This window comes from Petaurus breviceps, unplaced genomic scaffold (genome assembly GCF_028583685.1).
Source record: "Petaurus breviceps papuanus isolate PSGF00001 unplaced genomic scaffold, PetGlider_PUasm1.0 38, whole genome shotgun sequence".
Classification (NCBI taxonomy): domain Eukaryota; kingdom Metazoa; phylum Chordata; class Mammalia; order Diprotodontia; family Petauridae; genus Petaurus; species Petaurus breviceps.
In genome coordinates, this window is record NW_027186304.1 from 18,143,331 (window position 1) to 18,162,385 (window position 19,055).

The 19,055-nt window shown below is 34.8% G+C and overlaps 1 protein-coding gene across 4 annotated transcripts in view; it reads left to right on the top strand.

Moving 5' to 3' along the window:
- The window catches only part of FAM210A (family with sequence similarity 210 member A), a 35,880-nt gene extending 20,781 nt beyond the window's left edge, over positions 1-15,099 (top strand). For all 4 annotated transcript variants that reach the window (XM_069099593.1, XM_069099594.1, XM_069099592.1 and 1 more), the window contains 2 exons: positions 2,873-2,984; positions 5,683-15,099. In XM_069099593.1, coding sequence (XP_068955694.1) covers positions 2,873-2,984; positions 5,683-5,916 — 346 coding nt within the window. In that variant the 3' untranslated portion in view covers positions 5,917-15,099. The remainder of the gene's footprint in view (positions 1-2,872; positions 2,985-5,682) is intronic.
- Positions 15,100-19,055: the final 3,956 nt, after the last annotated feature.

The following is a 19,055-nucleotide window of genomic DNA, read 5'->3' on the forward strand; positions in this document are numbered from 1 at the left end:
ATTTTCTTTTGCTTTTTAAAAATTAGTAAAATAAATTTTCATTTCAGTCATTGATAGAAAATGGAGGCCAGATATTGGTATCTCCAGTTTACAGTTGTAGGAATAGTAATAATTCGGGTCAGCTAGGTGGTGCAGTGAATAGAGTGCCAGCTGGAGTCAGGAGGACCTGAGTTCAAATTAGGCCTCAGACACTTAACACCAAAACTGTTTGTGTGACCTTGGGCAAGTCACTTAACCCCAGTTGCTCTCCACAAAGCAAAAAAAAAGTAATAATGGTTGTATGAATAGGTTTTTAGAATTTATCCATTACTAGTGGCAGATCTTCACAGAGAAGATGCAGGTTTCTTAGTCTTTGCTATGAGTTTATATAGCTCTAGATAATAGAAATGGTAGGCAAAAAACTGAATCAGTTATGTTAGACAATATAATTTTCTGACCTTATATAGACAAATTGATTGAAAGTTTTCACTTCTACCTACATATTTTGGTGTGATGTAGATACAGCGTAAGTACAAGGCTTTATGTGTTACAAAACCATGATGCCTCTCTGGGGAAATAAATGAAACCCTATATAATTTTATTAATATTCCTAAATTGGACTAACAGTTGTTCAGTCATATCCAACTCTGCATAACCACATGGATGTTTTTTGTCCATGAGGTATTTCTTGGCAAAAACACTGGAGTACTTTGCATTTCCTTCTCCAGTGATGAGGAACTGAGGCAAACAGGGGGTTAAGTGCCTTGTCCAGGGTCCCAGGACTGTAGGTGGCTGAGGCTGAATTGAACTCGGGTCTTCCTGACTCCAGGCCCATTGTTGTATCCACTGCACCACCTAGCTGCTCTTTAGGATTGCTATGCCTGGCTCTTGGTGCTCTAGGAACAGTTGTGCCCTATTATGATAATACTGGTACTGGAAGACAATGTTATTTCATTGACTCGCCCTGTTATTTCCTCCTTTTGTTGTGTGTACTTCAATCAATAAAGAAACATTTATGAAGCTCCTACTATGTGCCAGGCACTAGGTCAAGCATTGTTATTATATCTGAGAGTCATGGAGGACCATACTACATCCACATCTGTAGTAACAAGTCACAAAACACAGGATTCTTCTGTGCATAGGAATCTGTTTTAAGAAGGGATCTGTCTTTCATTTTATGTTATTAGAACAAATGGTTTTGGACTTGGGTAACTTAAGGCTCGCTCCAGCTGTAAGATTTTATTATTCCAGTAGAGTTTAATCAAAATTGGAGGCAGAAAAGACCACTTAAGTAGTTAAGATGATTATTTCAAACAGCCTTTCTGGTAGTATGTTATCATTCATGATCATTATAAAGATTTTTGATAAATATTTAGTCATTTAAATATGATATCAGGGAGGCATTAATCAGTAATATTGTAGAAATTAGAAATTCATACTAGGAAAAAATCAAATAAAAGGATTTATGTTACTAAGCACATATAACAAAATAATTTAGACCTGAAATTGGGGGGAGGGGGTGGCATTCTCAGCTTTGTTAAAATCATGGAGAATTGTCTCTAGTCTCCATGTGTTTTTTGTACCAGTGTTAAACTACCAATACAAAACTAAAACAGAGCTTAGAGTAAGAATAACTAGAAATACTATTTTTCTTTTTTAAAAGAGTTAACTCTATAGATTCTTTGGTTACATGTAGGCTAATTATGTTAGACTGAGGTTCTTACCAACTATGTAGAATACCAATATATTCTTTGATATTCGAATATAAAATGACATTTGCATCTTCAGTGTCTCTTTGTTTTAAGAGACTCAGCTTAATGTAGTGAATTCTGGACCAAAATTTAAGAAAACCTGACTTTAGGGCCCATCTCTATTATCTGTGTCAGAGGTATGAAACTCACAAATCCAGATTACAGTGTAATTGGGAAATGTTTGACAAAATAAATAAAAATATAATGTATCATAGATAATGTTAATTTGTGGTTTTCTAATAAGTCAATATGCTACCCTCATTCAGTTTCTATTTGCCATTAACACCACTCATCTTTGTGTCCATGGCCTAGAGTCATAAATTCTCTGAACCTCAGTTTCCTCAGATGTAAAATAGTAATAATAATACCTGTAGAACTTCTTACACCAGCTTGCTGCGATGCTTAAATGTTTATCTGGACCAAATACAAATAAATTTTTATTAATATCTAAAAGTTAATATACAGTTCAGTGCTAAATAGTATCTTATATACTGTATGTCTTTTTTTTTTTTTTTTAAGCAATCAGGGTTAAGTAACTTGCTCAAGGTTACATGGCCAGGTGTTTCTGGGTGGGTAATAAGTGTCTGAGCCCAGGATTCGATCTCCAAGCCATCTTGACCCTGGAGCTGGTGCTCTTACTTGCTGAGCCACCTGGCCGCCCCTATACTGTATGTCTTAAAGGTAAAAACTAGAAATAATGAGTTTTGAGTCAAAATAAGCACCACCTGCCAGTGAAACCAAAGAGATTGCTGATTTCCTCCCATTTGCTTTTCCCCACTTTAGGATACTTAGTGTCTTAATAGTCATTAAAGGATCATGCAGCTAATTCCTCCTCCCCAGTAGAACTGCTTAACTATGGCAATTAGGGAAACATATAAGATGGTGAACATAAAGCTAGCTTAATCAGTTTTATTTTCTTTATTTTCTTACACATTTATTGGTTTTAAATATCCCTACTTGTGAGACATTTTAGCAGCATTCTACCATGGAAGCAACTTACTTCTAGTCAAATGAAAGCACTTGACAAGTTGTGGTCAATTTAAAAAAATAAAACATGAATTATATCGCTAGAGTTTTCATAAAACCTTTGAAGAATACTAGAATTTGTATGGTGTAAATTGTTCTCTTTTTTCCCTTACTAGAGGAGTGAATGTCGTTCCTTTTCTGCAACACATTGGGTTACCAGACAGCATAGTGGACATTTTGAAAAATTCCCAAAGTGGAAATGCACTAACTGCATATGCCTTGTTTAAGGTGGGTATTTTAACAAACGCATTGAATCCTAGATCTAACTGATATACATTGTTCTTCATAAGTTTCTTTGTTGAGCTGAAACAGTGTTATGTTTTAACTGTTATATTTCTAAAGTTTAGAGTTTTTAATCTCATAAAATGTTAATATATTTATACTAGTTTTAGGATAAAAAGTTAGGTCATTAAGGCTTATCACAAGTTAGATAACCAGATACAACTTGACAAATTTCTGTATGTTTCACCATTTTGTGGATATTTCCCAGAATAGTCTTGATTTTTTGATACTTCTACTAATCTCTCATTGCTGAGAAGTCTGCATTATACTTTGTAAATCAAAGAACAGAAGAAGAGGATTTCACATAAAATGATGAATATTGCAGTTTTTTTTAAATATATGTATATTAAGTTTAATGTGTTAATACAATATTCTGTCTTCACTTCATGTATACTTCCTCCTGTTCTCTTCTGTGCTTTTTTTTTTGGGGGGGGGGAGTTGTAGCTTGTTTGTTTTGTTTTGTTTTTTAATGTTTCTTTGCTTTCCATTTTTGCCATCAGTATCACTCACCACCCACTGCATCTATCCCCTGTGACTCCACCCAGAATAAAAGCCCTCTCTCATGCAAGTATGCATGACAAATCCACATGTTAGCTATTTTTGAAAATACATATTTTATTCTGCATTTCTAGTCCATTAACTTTCTGCCAAGAAGTAGGAAGCTTGCTTCATGGTTAGACTTATGAGGTACCATAATCATATGTAACTTATTTCATAATTCTTTCAAAATTGTTTTCCTTTACATTACTATAGTCATTATAAAAGTACCTCTCCTCACTCTGCATTAATTCATACAAATCTTCCCAGTTGTCTCTGAATCTGTTCCCTTTACTATTTCTTATGGGACGATCATAATTTATCATACTCTAATAGATAATTTGCTAAGATATTCACAGTTGAATACCCACTTTGTTTCCAACTTTTGCTATAGTAAATCATAAGTATTTTTGTACACATAGGTCCTTTCTATATACTTCTCTGGGATAGATGCCTGATATATGTAATTTCATGATTTGGATATCATTCTGAATTATTTTTTAGAATTGTTAGATCAATTCTTGGCTTCACAATCAGTGCCTTTCTTACCACAGCGTCTCAGACAGTTGACATGCCCTTTTTTTCACCCTCTGATACTCATGATTCTTACCAGTAAAAGAAGATAACAGACAAGAACCTCATTAGGATGACAATTTGTATTTTGCATCTTCCTGAGAAATGACCTAGAGTTACAACTTGCACACTGAGAGAGAAGCCAAGTTTTCCTTGTCCTGTGGTTTGGGAAGATAGTGCGAAAGAAGTATGCATATAGCTCTTGTTGTGGGTCAGGATAATAAGCAATACCTGAAAAGCAAATAAAATTCTGTAAAAACAAATATTCACCCAATACTCTGCTTCCAACTCTTCAGTTCTAGCACTTGGTATTTTTTGTTTTGTTTTGGTTGGGAGGGGGGGGCGGGTTTCCTTGCAGAGTCAAATTTAATTTAATTTGAATTTTTAGTTGTTAGCAGATTGGTATTATTTTGAGGCATCTAAACTTCTTAGATGTTTATTAAGAAATAGCTACACAGATTTTTATTGTTGCTAACAGTTACATTATTTTCTACTTTTTTATTGGTGGAGGTGAGGAGAAGGCCCTTCCAAGATTTATGTAGTAAGAATTCCAGTTCTTTTTTTTTAAGTACTGTATAAAGTACTCTATAAAATTTCTCTTTTTCATGTGATTTGCTTACCACCAAATTCCAAACTCCAGAACATTTTGAAGGAACTCATAGAGTTTGTTAGAGCTAGAAGGGGCATGAGGCCTGTGCTTTTTTTTGGAGGGGTCAAGGCAGGGCAGTTGGGGTAGAGTGACTTGCCCAAGGTCACACAGCTAGTAAGTGTTAAGTGTCTGAGGCTGAATTTGAATTCAGGTCATCCTGACTCCAGGGCTGGTGCTCTATTCACTGGGCCACCTAACTGCCCTGTGCTTTCATTGTTATAGAATTCCCAGTGGTGAAATTCTGTCTGCAGTTTATAATCTTAGCAGACTATTACCTTGGGACTTGTCCTGAGTCATTTAGCCAGTATGTGGCAGAGGAAGGAGTTAAACTCAGGTCTGTCCAAGTCCTGCACCAGGTTTTTATCTATTATGCCAACTGTGAAATGATTGCTATGTAGTGCACAAAGTGCATGTTAGGAAAGTAAAAGGCTTACTAGATGCACAAAAATCTGATTGAAAACTAAGAATGTGTGTAGTATCCATGTGGAATATGCATGTTTGGCTCATTCACATCAATTCTAAATGACAGTGGTATTGTTTAATAAGAAGAAACATGTTATAATGGAAGTTGGAGTCTAGAAAAATCTGAATTTGAAGACTCCCTTGGACCTTACTAATTCTGTGGCCTTGGGCAAAGCATTCACTTCTGTGAGCCTCAATTCCTTCATCTGTAAAAATCCCTGCATTAATTCTTATAATAGCTAACTCACAGTAGAAAAGATCAACTGAGAAAATGTATGCAAAGTTCTTTGTTAAACTTTAAAATACTACATTTATTATAGTAATATGTTCATTGACATACTTTATATTTGTAATCTGACTTTTTTTTTTGCTAGCATGCAATTGCCTTAACTAATCTACCATACATTTGCTCTTTCTTTTAAGATTGCAACACCTGCCAGATACACTGTGACTTTGGGAGGAACATCCATTACTGTCAAGTATCTTCGTAGCCATGGCTACATGTCAACACCACCTCCAGTTAAAGAGTACTTACAGGACAGAATGGAGGAAACAAAGGACCTTATTACAGAAAAAATGGGAGAAACAAAAGATAGACTCACAGAAAAACTACAAGAAACCAAAGAAAAAGTTTCATTTAAGAAAAAAGTAGAATAGAAATTTTTATGTGCCAGACCACAGAAAAGTCATGCACTTTAACCCTCAGGAAACTGTGGACAAAGACACATTTTCCTAATTATACCTTTGGTTGGCAGTATCTTGAAATACTAGTGCTCCAAAGGTTAAATAACCCATAAAACCTTTTTAAAAGTTAAATATCATTAGAAAATCAGTGTTTCGTGCAAAAAAAAATGAACCCTGTGTACTAATTTTCATACCAGCAGCAGCATAAGTAATGGTTATTGTTTTATGTCGTGATGATTTTTCAAGTATCTTTCTTGCTAATTTTACTTCCTGCTGTAATGATGACAGACTAAGCAGTTTACTATTATATAAGAAATTTCTCTCATAAAAAAGGATGGTCTTGTTGGGATCATGATCTTCATGTTATCCGTCAGTTTAGACTTTTAACCATAATCAGTTCTCAACATGGAGAGTTCTTAGCACTATAGTTGTCAGTGAATAAGTGCATTTTTTAGTTGTCTCTCAAAATCTCAGAAGTCTTTCACTATTAAAAGAAAATAGCAAGATGAAACCATCCTAATAACCATCTACCAGTTAAAACTTTAATTTTATATGAAGAAAGTTGAATTAAAATTGAGACTATATATGTGATAAAAGTGAGATGTACTGATTTATATATAAATGACTAAACAACCTGACATTTTAAAAATAGTTTTGCCTAAAATCTGTGTGTCAAATTTTTCAAAGTAAGTACATATGTGTATAGTTCCTTTTTAGAGATTTAAGTTGGTAGCTGTCACCTAGAACATAAAATTTTCCTTTAAATGCATTTTTGTCTTCATCAACCAACTTCTCTGAGTAAAAATGAAAATAATTTCACTTGCTGGTAAGCTTGCTACTGAAATTAGACACTCATAAATTGTGCCTCATGTTTATGATTCTTAGTTGAGTAAGTTATAAGAGTAGAAAAAAAAGTGACTTTAGAATCAGTAGGCACCCTTACAAACACCGATTAAAACTATCATATTTTAGCATGCAAGTGCTTCTGCCACCCCTAATAAGATACAGCGTTAATGTTAGTTTTCTTATTGAGTAAATTCAAGAATCATAGCGTCCCCCTTTTAGGCAGAAATTTTTGGGTGGAACATTATACTTGAAATTTTGATGGAAGAATCGTGCCATTCATGTTGTCTTCAGTGGCATTGACTGGAGGAAAATTCACCCATTATGAAATACTTGTCATGATGGGTGTGGGTATGCCTCCTTTGCACAACTAATAATTAACTGACTTCAGTTCTGTGTATTTTAAATTGATATTTGGAGGAGGATGTGGTATCTATTTATGACATATTTATATACTGTACTTGATAGGACAGTAGAATTTGAGAAGTTAAAAACATTATCGCTGGTTCATGCCACTGACCAGTATTGCTGTTTATGTCCACTTAATTGGAATATTTCAGTGTCACTAGAGGGTCATTGATAAAACTGAACCTGAAGGAATATTTATATTCCTTAGCCTAGTCATTGTATTAGAACATTTTATAAATTAATATCCCATAAACTTCCTATGAGGATTGCAGTTGGAAGAGAGCTTTCTTATTCTCAAATACAGAGACTGAGTAATCTTTCATTTCTGCTGGTATAGAAAAGCTTAATGTAATATTCCAAAATGGCAAAGAGCACATTTTTTAAATTTTATTTTTTAATTAGCCAGCTCCCTCACATCTCCCCCGCCAGTTGAAAAAACAAAAATCCTTGTAACAAATGTGCTTAGTCAAAAAAAACCCATTCATTATCCAAAACAAATGTGCCTTATTTTGTGTCATGAGTTCTTTACCTTTCCGTCAGGAGGTAGATGGAGAGCTTCATCATTGCTCATCTGGAGCCATGGTTAGTCTTTGAAAGTTATTTATCTTTAAACCATTGTTTTAGTATAAATTGCTCTGGTTCTGCTCACTTCACTCAGTGTCGCTATTACAGAGCTTCCCAAGTTTCTCTGAAACCATTTCTTTTAGTATTTCTTAAAAGTACAATGGCATTCCATTACATTCACACACTGATTTGTTCAGCTATTCTCTAGTTGATGGATCGTTGCTTTCGTTTCCAGTTCTTTACCCCTACCAAAAGAGCTTTTATAAATATTTTCATACCTATGGTCAGTCAGTCAATCACCAGGCATTTATTAAGCAGTTACGTACCCAAGCCCTGGTCTAGGTGCTGGGGATACAAATGCAAAAAAATTAAGCAGCCCTTACTCAAAATAAATTTAGACAATGGAAGAGACAACCAGCACATGTAATATATCTATATGTGTATTTATATCCATATGCTCATATACATGTTTATAAACACAGCATAAAGTTAATGAAAATACAATAAATACACAGAATTTAAATACAAGGTAGTTTGTCAGGGAATGATCAAGAAAGGCTTCATACCAAAAATGGTGCCTGATCTGCAGAGATAAAGAGGGAGTGGGTGTGGGAGGTGTGGGAGTCCAGGTATAGGAGATATAGATGTAGATATATAGTATAAAAGCACAGAAATAGGAGATACAGTGTTGCTAGTAGGGAACAGAAAGAAGGTCGATTCACAGAGTATGCAGTGAGGTTTTATTGGTAGTGTGGTATCTCTGGGTCAAAGGATATGCACTGATTAAAGACTTTGAAGGAGAGGGCTCGAGTGGGGAGAGGAAGGGAAAGAGTTCCAAATTGCCTTACAGAATGGTTGGACTAATTTAGAGATTTACCAACAGTTCGTTAACGTGCCTGTTTTCTCAGATCCCCTCCAACGTTTGTCATGCTTTTTTGTCACCTTTTCCATTCTGGTGTGTTGAACCTTAGAGCTGCTTAGTTTTCATTTCCCTAATTATTAGTGATTCGGAGCTTTTTTTCTTGTGACTGTTGTTAGCTTCGATTTCTTCCTTTAAAAACTGCTATCCTTTACCATTTATCAGTTAGGGAATGGAAAAAAGTATATTTTTAAAAAGTGAAATATAAATAGTATTTTTTTAAGCATTACAAGTAAGCTTAAATTGAGCACAGTTTTCTCCAGAAGAGTTTTGACATTTTCCACAGGAGAAAGATTAATTGATTCTTCATGCATTCATTAGGCCATTCATTCTTAGCTTTAAGATTATATTCTGCATGTATTTAACATGTCATAGAGAGCCCCATATCCTCTTTTCTGAGTCTTTGTTTTCACCTTATGTAACATACTATATTGTGTATCTCTCTTCTTTTTTCAACGGAGAAACTATTAATTCTTCATCAATGGAAGTTTATCCAGTGTCATATCATTTATTACTCTGAAAATACCAGAATTCACTTTTCCTGACACCTGTTCTATATTTAGTCCACTAGATTTTTTTTTGGTTTATTTGTAGATTTCCAAGTTTTGAAGTCTTTTAATCTGCAGTTTTCTCAAGTATAAAATGAAATGCTGTCTTTAGTTGCTATGAAATTATCTCATAAAAATTCTAAATTTGTGGGAAGTACTGTTATTGCTTGGCATCAGAAATTTTATAGGGATGCTGTTAGTAACATAGGGTAAGAATGTAGTCCAGATTACAAATAAAATAAGACATCTGTAGCATATTAAATTTGCAGTATTGGTAGACAAAATGGCTAACATACTGCAGTGAAATACCCCTATGTGTCCAGTGTAGTAAAAGAGTAAAACCTCATCATGTTCCTCAACTACTTTGAAATTCCTCTTAGCTCACATATGGTTATCTATGAGAAATCAGGCAAAGGGATTTTTCATTCCTGAGATCAGAACTCCCACATTCAACTAAGAAAATTAACAGAATCAACCCCGGTTTAATCTTTGTGCTGGTGGGAAAAGGGTTTGCTCAGCAAGTTAGTGAGGGAACAAAAAGATTGAGGGAACTTTTTGGTCTATTATGAAGTGAAAACAAGGCTGCTAGGCGTTATAGCATAGGTCTATAATCCCTGTACCTGGGGAAAGCCTAAGACTGGTATATTGCCTGAGTTTAGGAATTCTAAAGCAGCAGTAACACTCAAGGCAAATGAGTGTCTACACTAAGTCTGACACAAATATGGAGGGCCACCAGGCTGCCAAATGGAGGAACAGTGTGAAGTTGAACCAGTCCAGTTGGAAAAACAGAACAAAGTAAAACTTTTTTTACTCATCAGTTTTGTGATCAGGCCTATGAGTGGCCACTCACTTTTAGCATGAACAAGATAGGAGACCCAATCTCAAAAAACAACTAAAAGAAACTCCCAAACCCAAAGTTTCTAAAACTGTCTTTTACTTAGCAATAGCCTTAAACAAAAACATGCAAATTATAGATTTTCCTTTAACAGAAATAAATCATTGACATGCCTCAGCTCAGAACTAAAACTTAACATAACTTTGAAACGATCTACAGTTCATTAATTTTAACACCTAACCCCATTTATCTTTAAATTTATTTTTGTTACCTTTCCTCACCTGTTGCATCTTGATACTTTTGTCTTTATATCTCTAATTTCTCATCTTCCCTTATTTAAAAAAGGAAAAGGCCAAACGTCCTAGTTAGAAACTGCAACTAGCACCCCACACCCACCCCTTTTTTTAATCATAGAGGAGAAAGGATATTTTGTTTTCTAGATCATCTTTGGATTTCCATTACTCCAATATTTAGCTACTTTTAATGATCTTTTCATTTACATTGACATCATTCTGTACATTATTCTCTTGATCTGCTTATTTAGCTCTGCATTAGTTCATCCAAATCTCACTTTCTTCTTTAATTCCTCAAAGCTGTCAATTTTCATATAACGTTTCATTCTATTCATGTGCCACAGGTTTTTCAGCTATTTCCCAGTTGATAGGTATCTACATTGTTTCTAGCTCTTTACTACCACAAAAGGTAGTACCAATACTATTTTGGTATATATGTTAGATCTTTGTATCTTTGACTTCCTTGGGGCATGTGCCAAATAGTTTTCCCCACCCTATTTATTTCCAGTCAAGTTAAAGTAGAATTATTTACTGGCACTGACTGATCTGTGCTGATCAGCTTTCTTTTTGGTTGGTATTTTACAAGGATGTAAAAAAAAAATCTGATAGCTCGAGTAGAAAGTGTTTGAGGATGTATATTCATAGATGCATTCCCATTTCTTTTTGTTTTCTTTCTATTGCAGTCAGATAATCCATGTAATTTGTTAGCCTACTCATAGATATAATAAATATCCTCATGGTTAGAATAGGTAATATAAAGTATTTTGTAACATGGATTTTATCCCTTGATGTCAGTCTTGAGTGTACCCTATTTTTAAGGAAGTTGAAGTTAATTTCCTAATTTTTACAGAATTGTTATGGCATCTAGATCTGCCTGGATTAATATAAAAAAAAATTCTTCTAACAGCCACATGAACAGTACTCAATCTTCAGGAACATTTTAAGCATTAGGTGCTGTTTCTTTCACCTTTATTCCTCCCTAAAAAATCCCCTTGTAGTTTAATTTTTATATTTATTTTAAATTCCCAAATTTTGTTTCACTGCAATTAATCTCTTTGGAACCTGAAATAAATTGGCGAAGGATGATTAAGGGTTACTAAAAATTAAGAAATATGCAAGTAGAATGTCTTTTATTGCAAATCACTTTCAAATGCAAATTATGTTATCAACTGTCAGATTAAATTTAGTAATCATACTTATTTAAAATATAAAACTAAAAAAAAAATTGGAAAGAGGTTTGTTCTAGAATGTGTTCATCTCTACTAGGTCTTTGCTTTTTAGGAAATTTGAGCATACTATATATTAGATATAGCTATGTATCTGTGCTTGAAACTGAGCATATAAACCCAGAACTGTGGTTCACTGCAACCTCTAAAATGAAGATCCCTAGGATCATAGATTTAAAGTTGGAAGGATCCTTAGAGGCCACTTAGTCCTCATTTTAGAGATGAGCTGAAGCCACGAGGTTGTGACCTGCCCAAGGTCATACTGGTAGTAGTGGAGCTGGAATTTGAATACAGGTCCTCTTACTCTCAGTCCAGTACACTTTCCACTATATTTTTTTCCTAAAAATATTCTAATCCATGTCTCCAAAGGAGATTGCAATTTTATACTATGACTTTCTTGACTACTTTTCTGCCCATTAAGGCATGTGCATCTCATGGGCTGTAAATCATAGTTTTAAAAGAATCCCCAATTGGGGCGGCCAGGTGGGGCAGTAAATAGAGCCCCAGCCCTGGAGTCAGGAGGACCTGAGTTCAAATACAGTCAGATACTTAACACAAAACTAGCCATGTGACCTTGGGCAAGTGACTTAACCCCAAATGCCCTACCTTCTCCCCTCCAAAAAAACAAAACAAAACCAAAAAAAAAAAAAGGATCCCCAATGTTAGCTGATTCAGACTGTACCTGAACGTAAAACCCATCCATATCACCTGCAAGGAGCTATCCAGCCCTCCCTTGAAAATTGTAATGAAAAAACTCTACCTCTAAAGGCAGCCCATTTCATTCTGGGAAGACTCTTAGTTAAGAAAATTTCATGTATGTTGAGGTCAAAATCTGCCCTTTTCCCCCCCATTAGTCCCAACTATGCCCTCCAAAAGTAAGCAGAACAAGTCTAATCTTAATCCCTTCTTCCATATGACAAGCCATCATTTATCCAAAGAAGGCTATTGCATATGTCACTCCTGTCTTTTCTCCAGGCTAAACATCCCCAACTCCTTCAACTTTTCTTTTATGACGGTTTTTGGTGTGGATATACTCTAGTTTGACAATGTCTCCTAAAATGAAGCGAACACAAGTACTCTAGATATTCTCTGAACTGGGCACAGAGTGAAGTGTATCATCTTCCTTACTCTACTCTACTAGTTAAGTATAGCTTAACATTAATATAAAAAGTATACTAAAACTAAACAATGTGCCTTTTATAGTTTTTAAAGGTAAATTCAGGAGTGAAATATTTTTTCCATTGTTAGTGATCCAGTTGGAGGGGATCATCCACACAGCCCATCAGAGAAGAGGGTTTTGTGTGTGTTGAGGGGGGCGGGGAGAGGGTTCTGTCTGTCTCCTTGCATTCCTGCATGATGGTGTAGTGATAATACAATAGTAAATGGCCTAGGGAGGTACAAAATATTCAAGAGACTTAAGGGAATGTGGCCAAGGCTGGATGTTACACATTACTGTTCCTCCTTTTCCAAGGAAAATTCTGAATTTCTGACTGACTTTCTGATGCCTGAAGGATCTCTGTACTGATTTCAAACTTTAGAATCACTGAGTTAAGTCAATTGAGTCTTGTTCCACCTCTGTGGATTTTTTCCTCTGACTTCTGTGTCGTTTGTTCAGAATTAGTCAAAACAAGTTTTTGATTGTCTTTCTTCCTTCAGGGTTAGTCATAGAAAATCAAGCTACATTCTTCCCTGTGAGTCATTTGCAGTCACCAACAATAATAATTATAGAATCACAATTATCCTCTGGCAATTATCTGGCTATTTTGATAAGGATGATCTTTGAAGTAGAAAGAATGAGTCTTGATTTCAGAAACCTTCAGGGCAGAGTGTAATATTAAGCTTGTTCTTTATGAATTGATTGGACAATCATAGAGGGGGAAAATGTATAGGCAACACAAAGAAATTTTCAGAAAATATCATTTCTCTTTATGTGTAAGAACACTTTAAAGGAAAAGGCTAAATACAAGGCATTCTCCTTATTTTGTTTTACTCTGTATGGTCCATAAGAACAGAAGTATTAGGAAAGTAAAATAAACAATTTTGCCTAGCGCTGCTATAGTTTATTGGAAAGATTGGCAATGTAAACCTCCTAAATAAGTTTTTAAAATTTTAAAAACTCTATAACATGTAAATTTCAGGAAATTTTGCTTTTTGAAACAAATGTGAAAGAACTATATTTGAAGTATACAGAAAGCATGTTTAGCTGTAACTAAAGTGGCCTAATTATTTCTTGTGTTTCAAAAGTCATTTTAAAACTTAATTTTTAGTCCTTTTAATTTGATAAATAGCATTTTCCTTACTTTATAATGGAGTCTGTGATTAAGTGAACCTCCTCCTTTTTTATTCTGCAAATGGTTACTTTAAGAGATGTTAGGTATATTGATTAATGTTGGAATCATAATTCTCTGCCATTTTAGCATATGTTTATTGCCTTACATCACTTTAGTTCAGCTTCTTAATGTTGATTGACTTCATGGGTTTTCAAGTTAGCCATTAAAAAGTAACTATACTTGGTAATACATCATGTAATTATTTTGAGACTTTTTGGTGAAGTGATGTAAATTATTTTTAAGTTATTTTGAAAGTGTAGTAATTTATCAGATTTAATAATATGTTCAAGTTAGATGTAAGAGTTCATCTAAATTAAGTACCTTCTAATGAACTTTTATTCAGAGTCCAGATTATATTTCATTTGAATATTTCATATAATAGTTCATATATGACTGAATCAACTTGTGTTGCCTTTGCATTTACTTTTCCAAGAATAGTATACTTTAATTTCTCTTCTGTCTGACAATAAGATGCCAAAAATTCTGTCTGTGAAGTTTCAAGTACCATTTTGGACTGTTCCCCTCCTCTAAATACAGTGTGAAGATAGAATTACAAGGTTATGTTGCTATGGAGCTCCATCAACAAGCAAGTTCTTATTCCTCTGTTGAGTAAGCTTCAAGTATGATGGGTAGTAAATTACATTCTACAATTCTCCCCTTCCTAATAAAAAATGAAGTCTAATTCTCAGCTTCAAAACAAAGTAATGGCACCATTTTGCCACAAAAAGTCTCAGAACCTTTGAGAGAGAGCTGTAGTTTAAGATATTTAAAAAGAAAACCATTACAAATATGAGAATCTAATCTGAAGGGTTATCTAGTACAGGAAACTAACCATTACCCATTTTTTCCCTGCCCTTTTTTCTCATTCTTGCCTATTTTCTTTTGATTTTTACATCATGTTTTTCCTCCAGCTCCTCTTTTTTCATTTCCCTTAATTCATTATATTAAAAGAGAAAAAGATAATATTTCCAGTGATTCCAGAAAAGAGGCAACATTTATGTTTTCCCTGGCCAAGAGTGGGCAGCCCTAGAATTAACTATGATGATTTCAGTATTGTTATCTACTTACTTTGTAATTTAAGGCCAATTCTGGCATGGTAGTTAGGTAAATTCCTTCAAACAACCCCAAAACTTACATTTGGAGCAAGTAATGGGTATTTCAAGAATAATAAAAGTCTATATTTTTATTAATGTCTGTGTGTTTAAATGTTCTCTTTCTTCAAAGAGAAATGAAGCCTGTGGACGTGCCTAATAGCTTTCAAATTGAAATGAAGTTAGCTTTTATTTTCTGATTCAGAGTGCACCCGGCATGAGGTTAAATATGGGTCAGCTTGTCTGAGCCAAAGTTTGTGGCATAGTTGGAGCTAGCTTAGATCAGAATTTTCCACTTATTGCCTGCCAATCACTGTTGCATCTGAAGTGATTAAGAGCTAGCATTTGGAGGAAGCTCCTGAAACTCCAGGGTTCGGTATATCCCTCTGTAAGAATGATTGCGTTTCACCAAAAGTATAGATATACCAACTACCTTCTAAATCCCCTCAAAAATGTCAAGCTAAGAAATCAAATTTGGCAACTCAGGATAGCAGCAACTCTGCAACATAGCAAGGAACCAGAGTCAAGCTTTTATTCTTTATGGGGTTACTTATTTGAATTATATACACTTTTATCTCATGGTAAGCAATAAGACTGGAGCTATAATGCATTAAAACGGCTCTAGCGTTTAACTTTGATGTCTGTATGTCACATCTGATATTTGAAAGCAAGTTTTTCTGATAAGTAGAGTGTGGAAAAGACTAACTATGACTAAATATATAGGAGGCCTGCAGCTATTGTCATCTTCTAGCTTGAGATTTGATAGGTTGTAGTCTGAAACACAGTATCTCCTCTCCTTTGGCCATGCAAAGCTAAAACATTGGTGGGAAAAGAGTAGCAGAAAGTAAGCAGAGTTTTAGGGTTTAGCCAAGCTTTAAAATGAGATTGTAAGTAAGCCAAAGAGGAGCCATGCCTTCCTATGGATATTTACAGAATACAGCTATGATGCCAATATTGGAAGAGTAATGTGAAGGACAGAAAAAACTATGCTCAAAGCTGAAAGGCTTTCTCATCCTGGCCCTGCCATTTCTTAGGTCCATTTTAATTCAAACATTCTCTCGCCTTAGGCAAATTACTTTTTCTGGGCCTCTGTTCCTCAATTGTAAAATGGAAAGTTTGAACTTGATCACTTTTCAGGTGATTCCCAGCTCCAAGAACTAACATCTGTAAACACTTGCCTTGCCTACTCCAGAGTATTGGTCATGACCATAAGATTGTATCAGTGATAAGTGTCAAGTGTCATATAAGATCTTATTAAATGGCCACAAGATCAGAGAAATAGCATTCCTGGTACTGAGTGAATGAAGAATAATTTCAAACGCAGGTGGCATTAAGACACTACTTTTATACCCATTCTTAGGATGCTGCATATTTTATTTTTCCCCATTATACATGGAAAAGTAATTTTTAATACTTAAAAAAAATCTTAGTTCCAAATTCTCTCCTTCCCGCCCCTGCCCCCTCATTGAGAAGGCAAGCAATTTGCTATAGGTTTTACATGTGCAGTTATGCAAAATTTATTTCCATATTAGTCGTGCGAAAGAAAACAGACCAAAATAAGAAAAAGAAAATAAAGAAAAAAATATGCTTCAATCTGCATTCAGATTCCATCAGTTCTTTCTTTGAAAACAGCATTTTTCACCAAAATCCTTCAGAATTGTCTTGGATCATTGTATTGCTGAGAAGAGCTAAATCATTCACAGTTGTTCATCATACAATATTGCTGTTATTGTATACAATGTTCTCCTGCTTCTACTCATTTCACTTTGCATCAGTTCACGTAAGTCCAAGTTTTTCAGAGAGCATCCTGCTCATCATTTCTTATAGGATAATAGTATTCCATCACAATCATATACAACCACTTGTTCAGCTATTCCCTAATTGATGGATGTCCACTCAATTTGCAATTATTTTGCCATCACTAAAAAAAAAAACTGCTACAAATATTTTTGTACATATAGGTCCTTTCCTTTTCTTTTTTTTTTTTTAAATCTCTTTGGGATACAGACTTAGTAGTGGAATTGCTTGTTCAAAGGATATATGTGGTTTTAGAGGCCTTTGGGCACAGTTCCAAATTGCTCTACAGAATGGTTGAATCAGTGTACCACTTCAGCAGAACATTAGTATCTCAAATTTTCCCACATCCCCCTCCAACATTTTTCATTTTCCTTTTTTGTCATATTGGCCAATCTGATAGATGTGGGGTGGTAGCTCAGAGTTGTGTTGCTTTGCAATTTCTCTAATTAATAGTGATTTAGAGCATTTTTTCATATCACTATAGTTAGCTTTGATGACTTTGTCTGAAAATTGCCTTTTCACATCCTCTGACCATTTATCTTTGAGAAATGATTTATTTCTATAAATTTGACTCAATTCTCTGTATATGTGAGAAATGAGATCTTTATCAGAGAAATTTACTATAAAAATTTTATCAGTTATGATTAACTATTTCCCTCCATCCTATTTCCCTGTTTATCGTACTCTCTTTTCACCCTATCCATTCTCAAAAGTGTCTTGCTTCTGACTTTTACCTCCAATTCACCATCCCTTCTATCAGACCCCTTCCACCCTCTCTTATCCCCTTCCTTTCTTACTTTCTTATATGGTAAGATAGATTTCTATAACTAACCTCTTTGAGATAATTCCAATGAAAGTAAGTTTCACTCACTCCCCCTCCCACCTTCTGTTTCCTCCTCTCCACTGTAAAACTCTTGCACCTTTTTTATGTCAAATAATTTACCCCATTCTAGCTCTCCCTTTTCCCTTCTGTCAGAGCAATGCTATTTCTCATCCATTAATTTTAATTTTTAAAAATTATTTCATTATATTCAACTCATACCCATGCACCCCCTCTCCATACACCCACACACACACACTCTTAAGTGCCCTAATAGTGGGAAAGTTTTTAGGAGTTACAAGTATCATTTTCCCATGTGAACAGTTTAACCTTATGAATCCCTTATGATTTCTCTTGCTTGTTTACCTTTTTTTTTTTTGGAGGGAGGGAAGGCAGGGCAATCGGGCCCAAGTGACTTGCCCACGTCACACAGCCAGTAAGTGTTAAGTGTCTGAGGCTGGATTTGAACTCAGGTCCTCCTGACTCCTGGGCTGGCACTCTATTCATTGCACCACCTAGCCTCCCCACTTGTTTACCTTTTTATGCTTTTTATAGAAGAGTCCTATATTTGAAAGTCAATTTTTCTGTTCAGTTATGGTCTTTGCATCAGGAAAGCTTAAAAGTCTTCTATTTCATTGCATATCCATTTTTTTTCTCCTCAAGGATTATACTCAGTTTTGCTGTGTAGTAATCCTTTTGCTGGTTGTAATCCTAGCTCTTTTGCCCTCTGGAATATCATATTCCAAGCCCTCCAGTTCTTTAATGTAGAAACTGTCAAATGTTGTGTTATCCTGACTCTAACTCCATATTTAAATTGTTTCTTTTTGGCTGCCTGAAATATTTTCTCTTTGACCAGGGAGCTCCGGATTTTGACTATAATATTCCTGGAAATGATCATTTTGGGATTTTTTTCAAGAGATGATAATGGGTTCTTTCCATTTCAGTTTTACCCTCTGGTTCTAGAATAGCAGGGAAGTTTTCCTTGATAATTTCTTGAAAGATGATTTTTAGGCTCTTTTATTTGATCATGGATTTCAGGTAGTCCAATAATTTTAATTTTTTTCTCTTCTGGATCTATTTTCCAGGTCAGTTGTTTTTGCAGTGAGGTATCTCACATTTTCCTCTATTTTTTCATTCTTTTGATTTTGTTTTATTGCTCCTTGATTTTTCATAAAGTCATTATCTTCCACTTGCCCAATTCTAATTTTTAAGGAATTATTTTTTTTCCATTTGCGCCATTCTACTTTTTAAGGAATTCTTTACTTCAGTGAGTTTTTATGCCTCTTTTACCATTTGGTCTATTTTGTTTTTCAAGGTTTTATTTTATTCAGTATTTTTTTGTGCCTCCTTTATTCAGCTGTTGACTTTTTTTCAGAAATTTCCTTGTATCACTCTCATTTCTCTTCCCAATTTTTCCTCTACCTCTCTTGATTTTTAA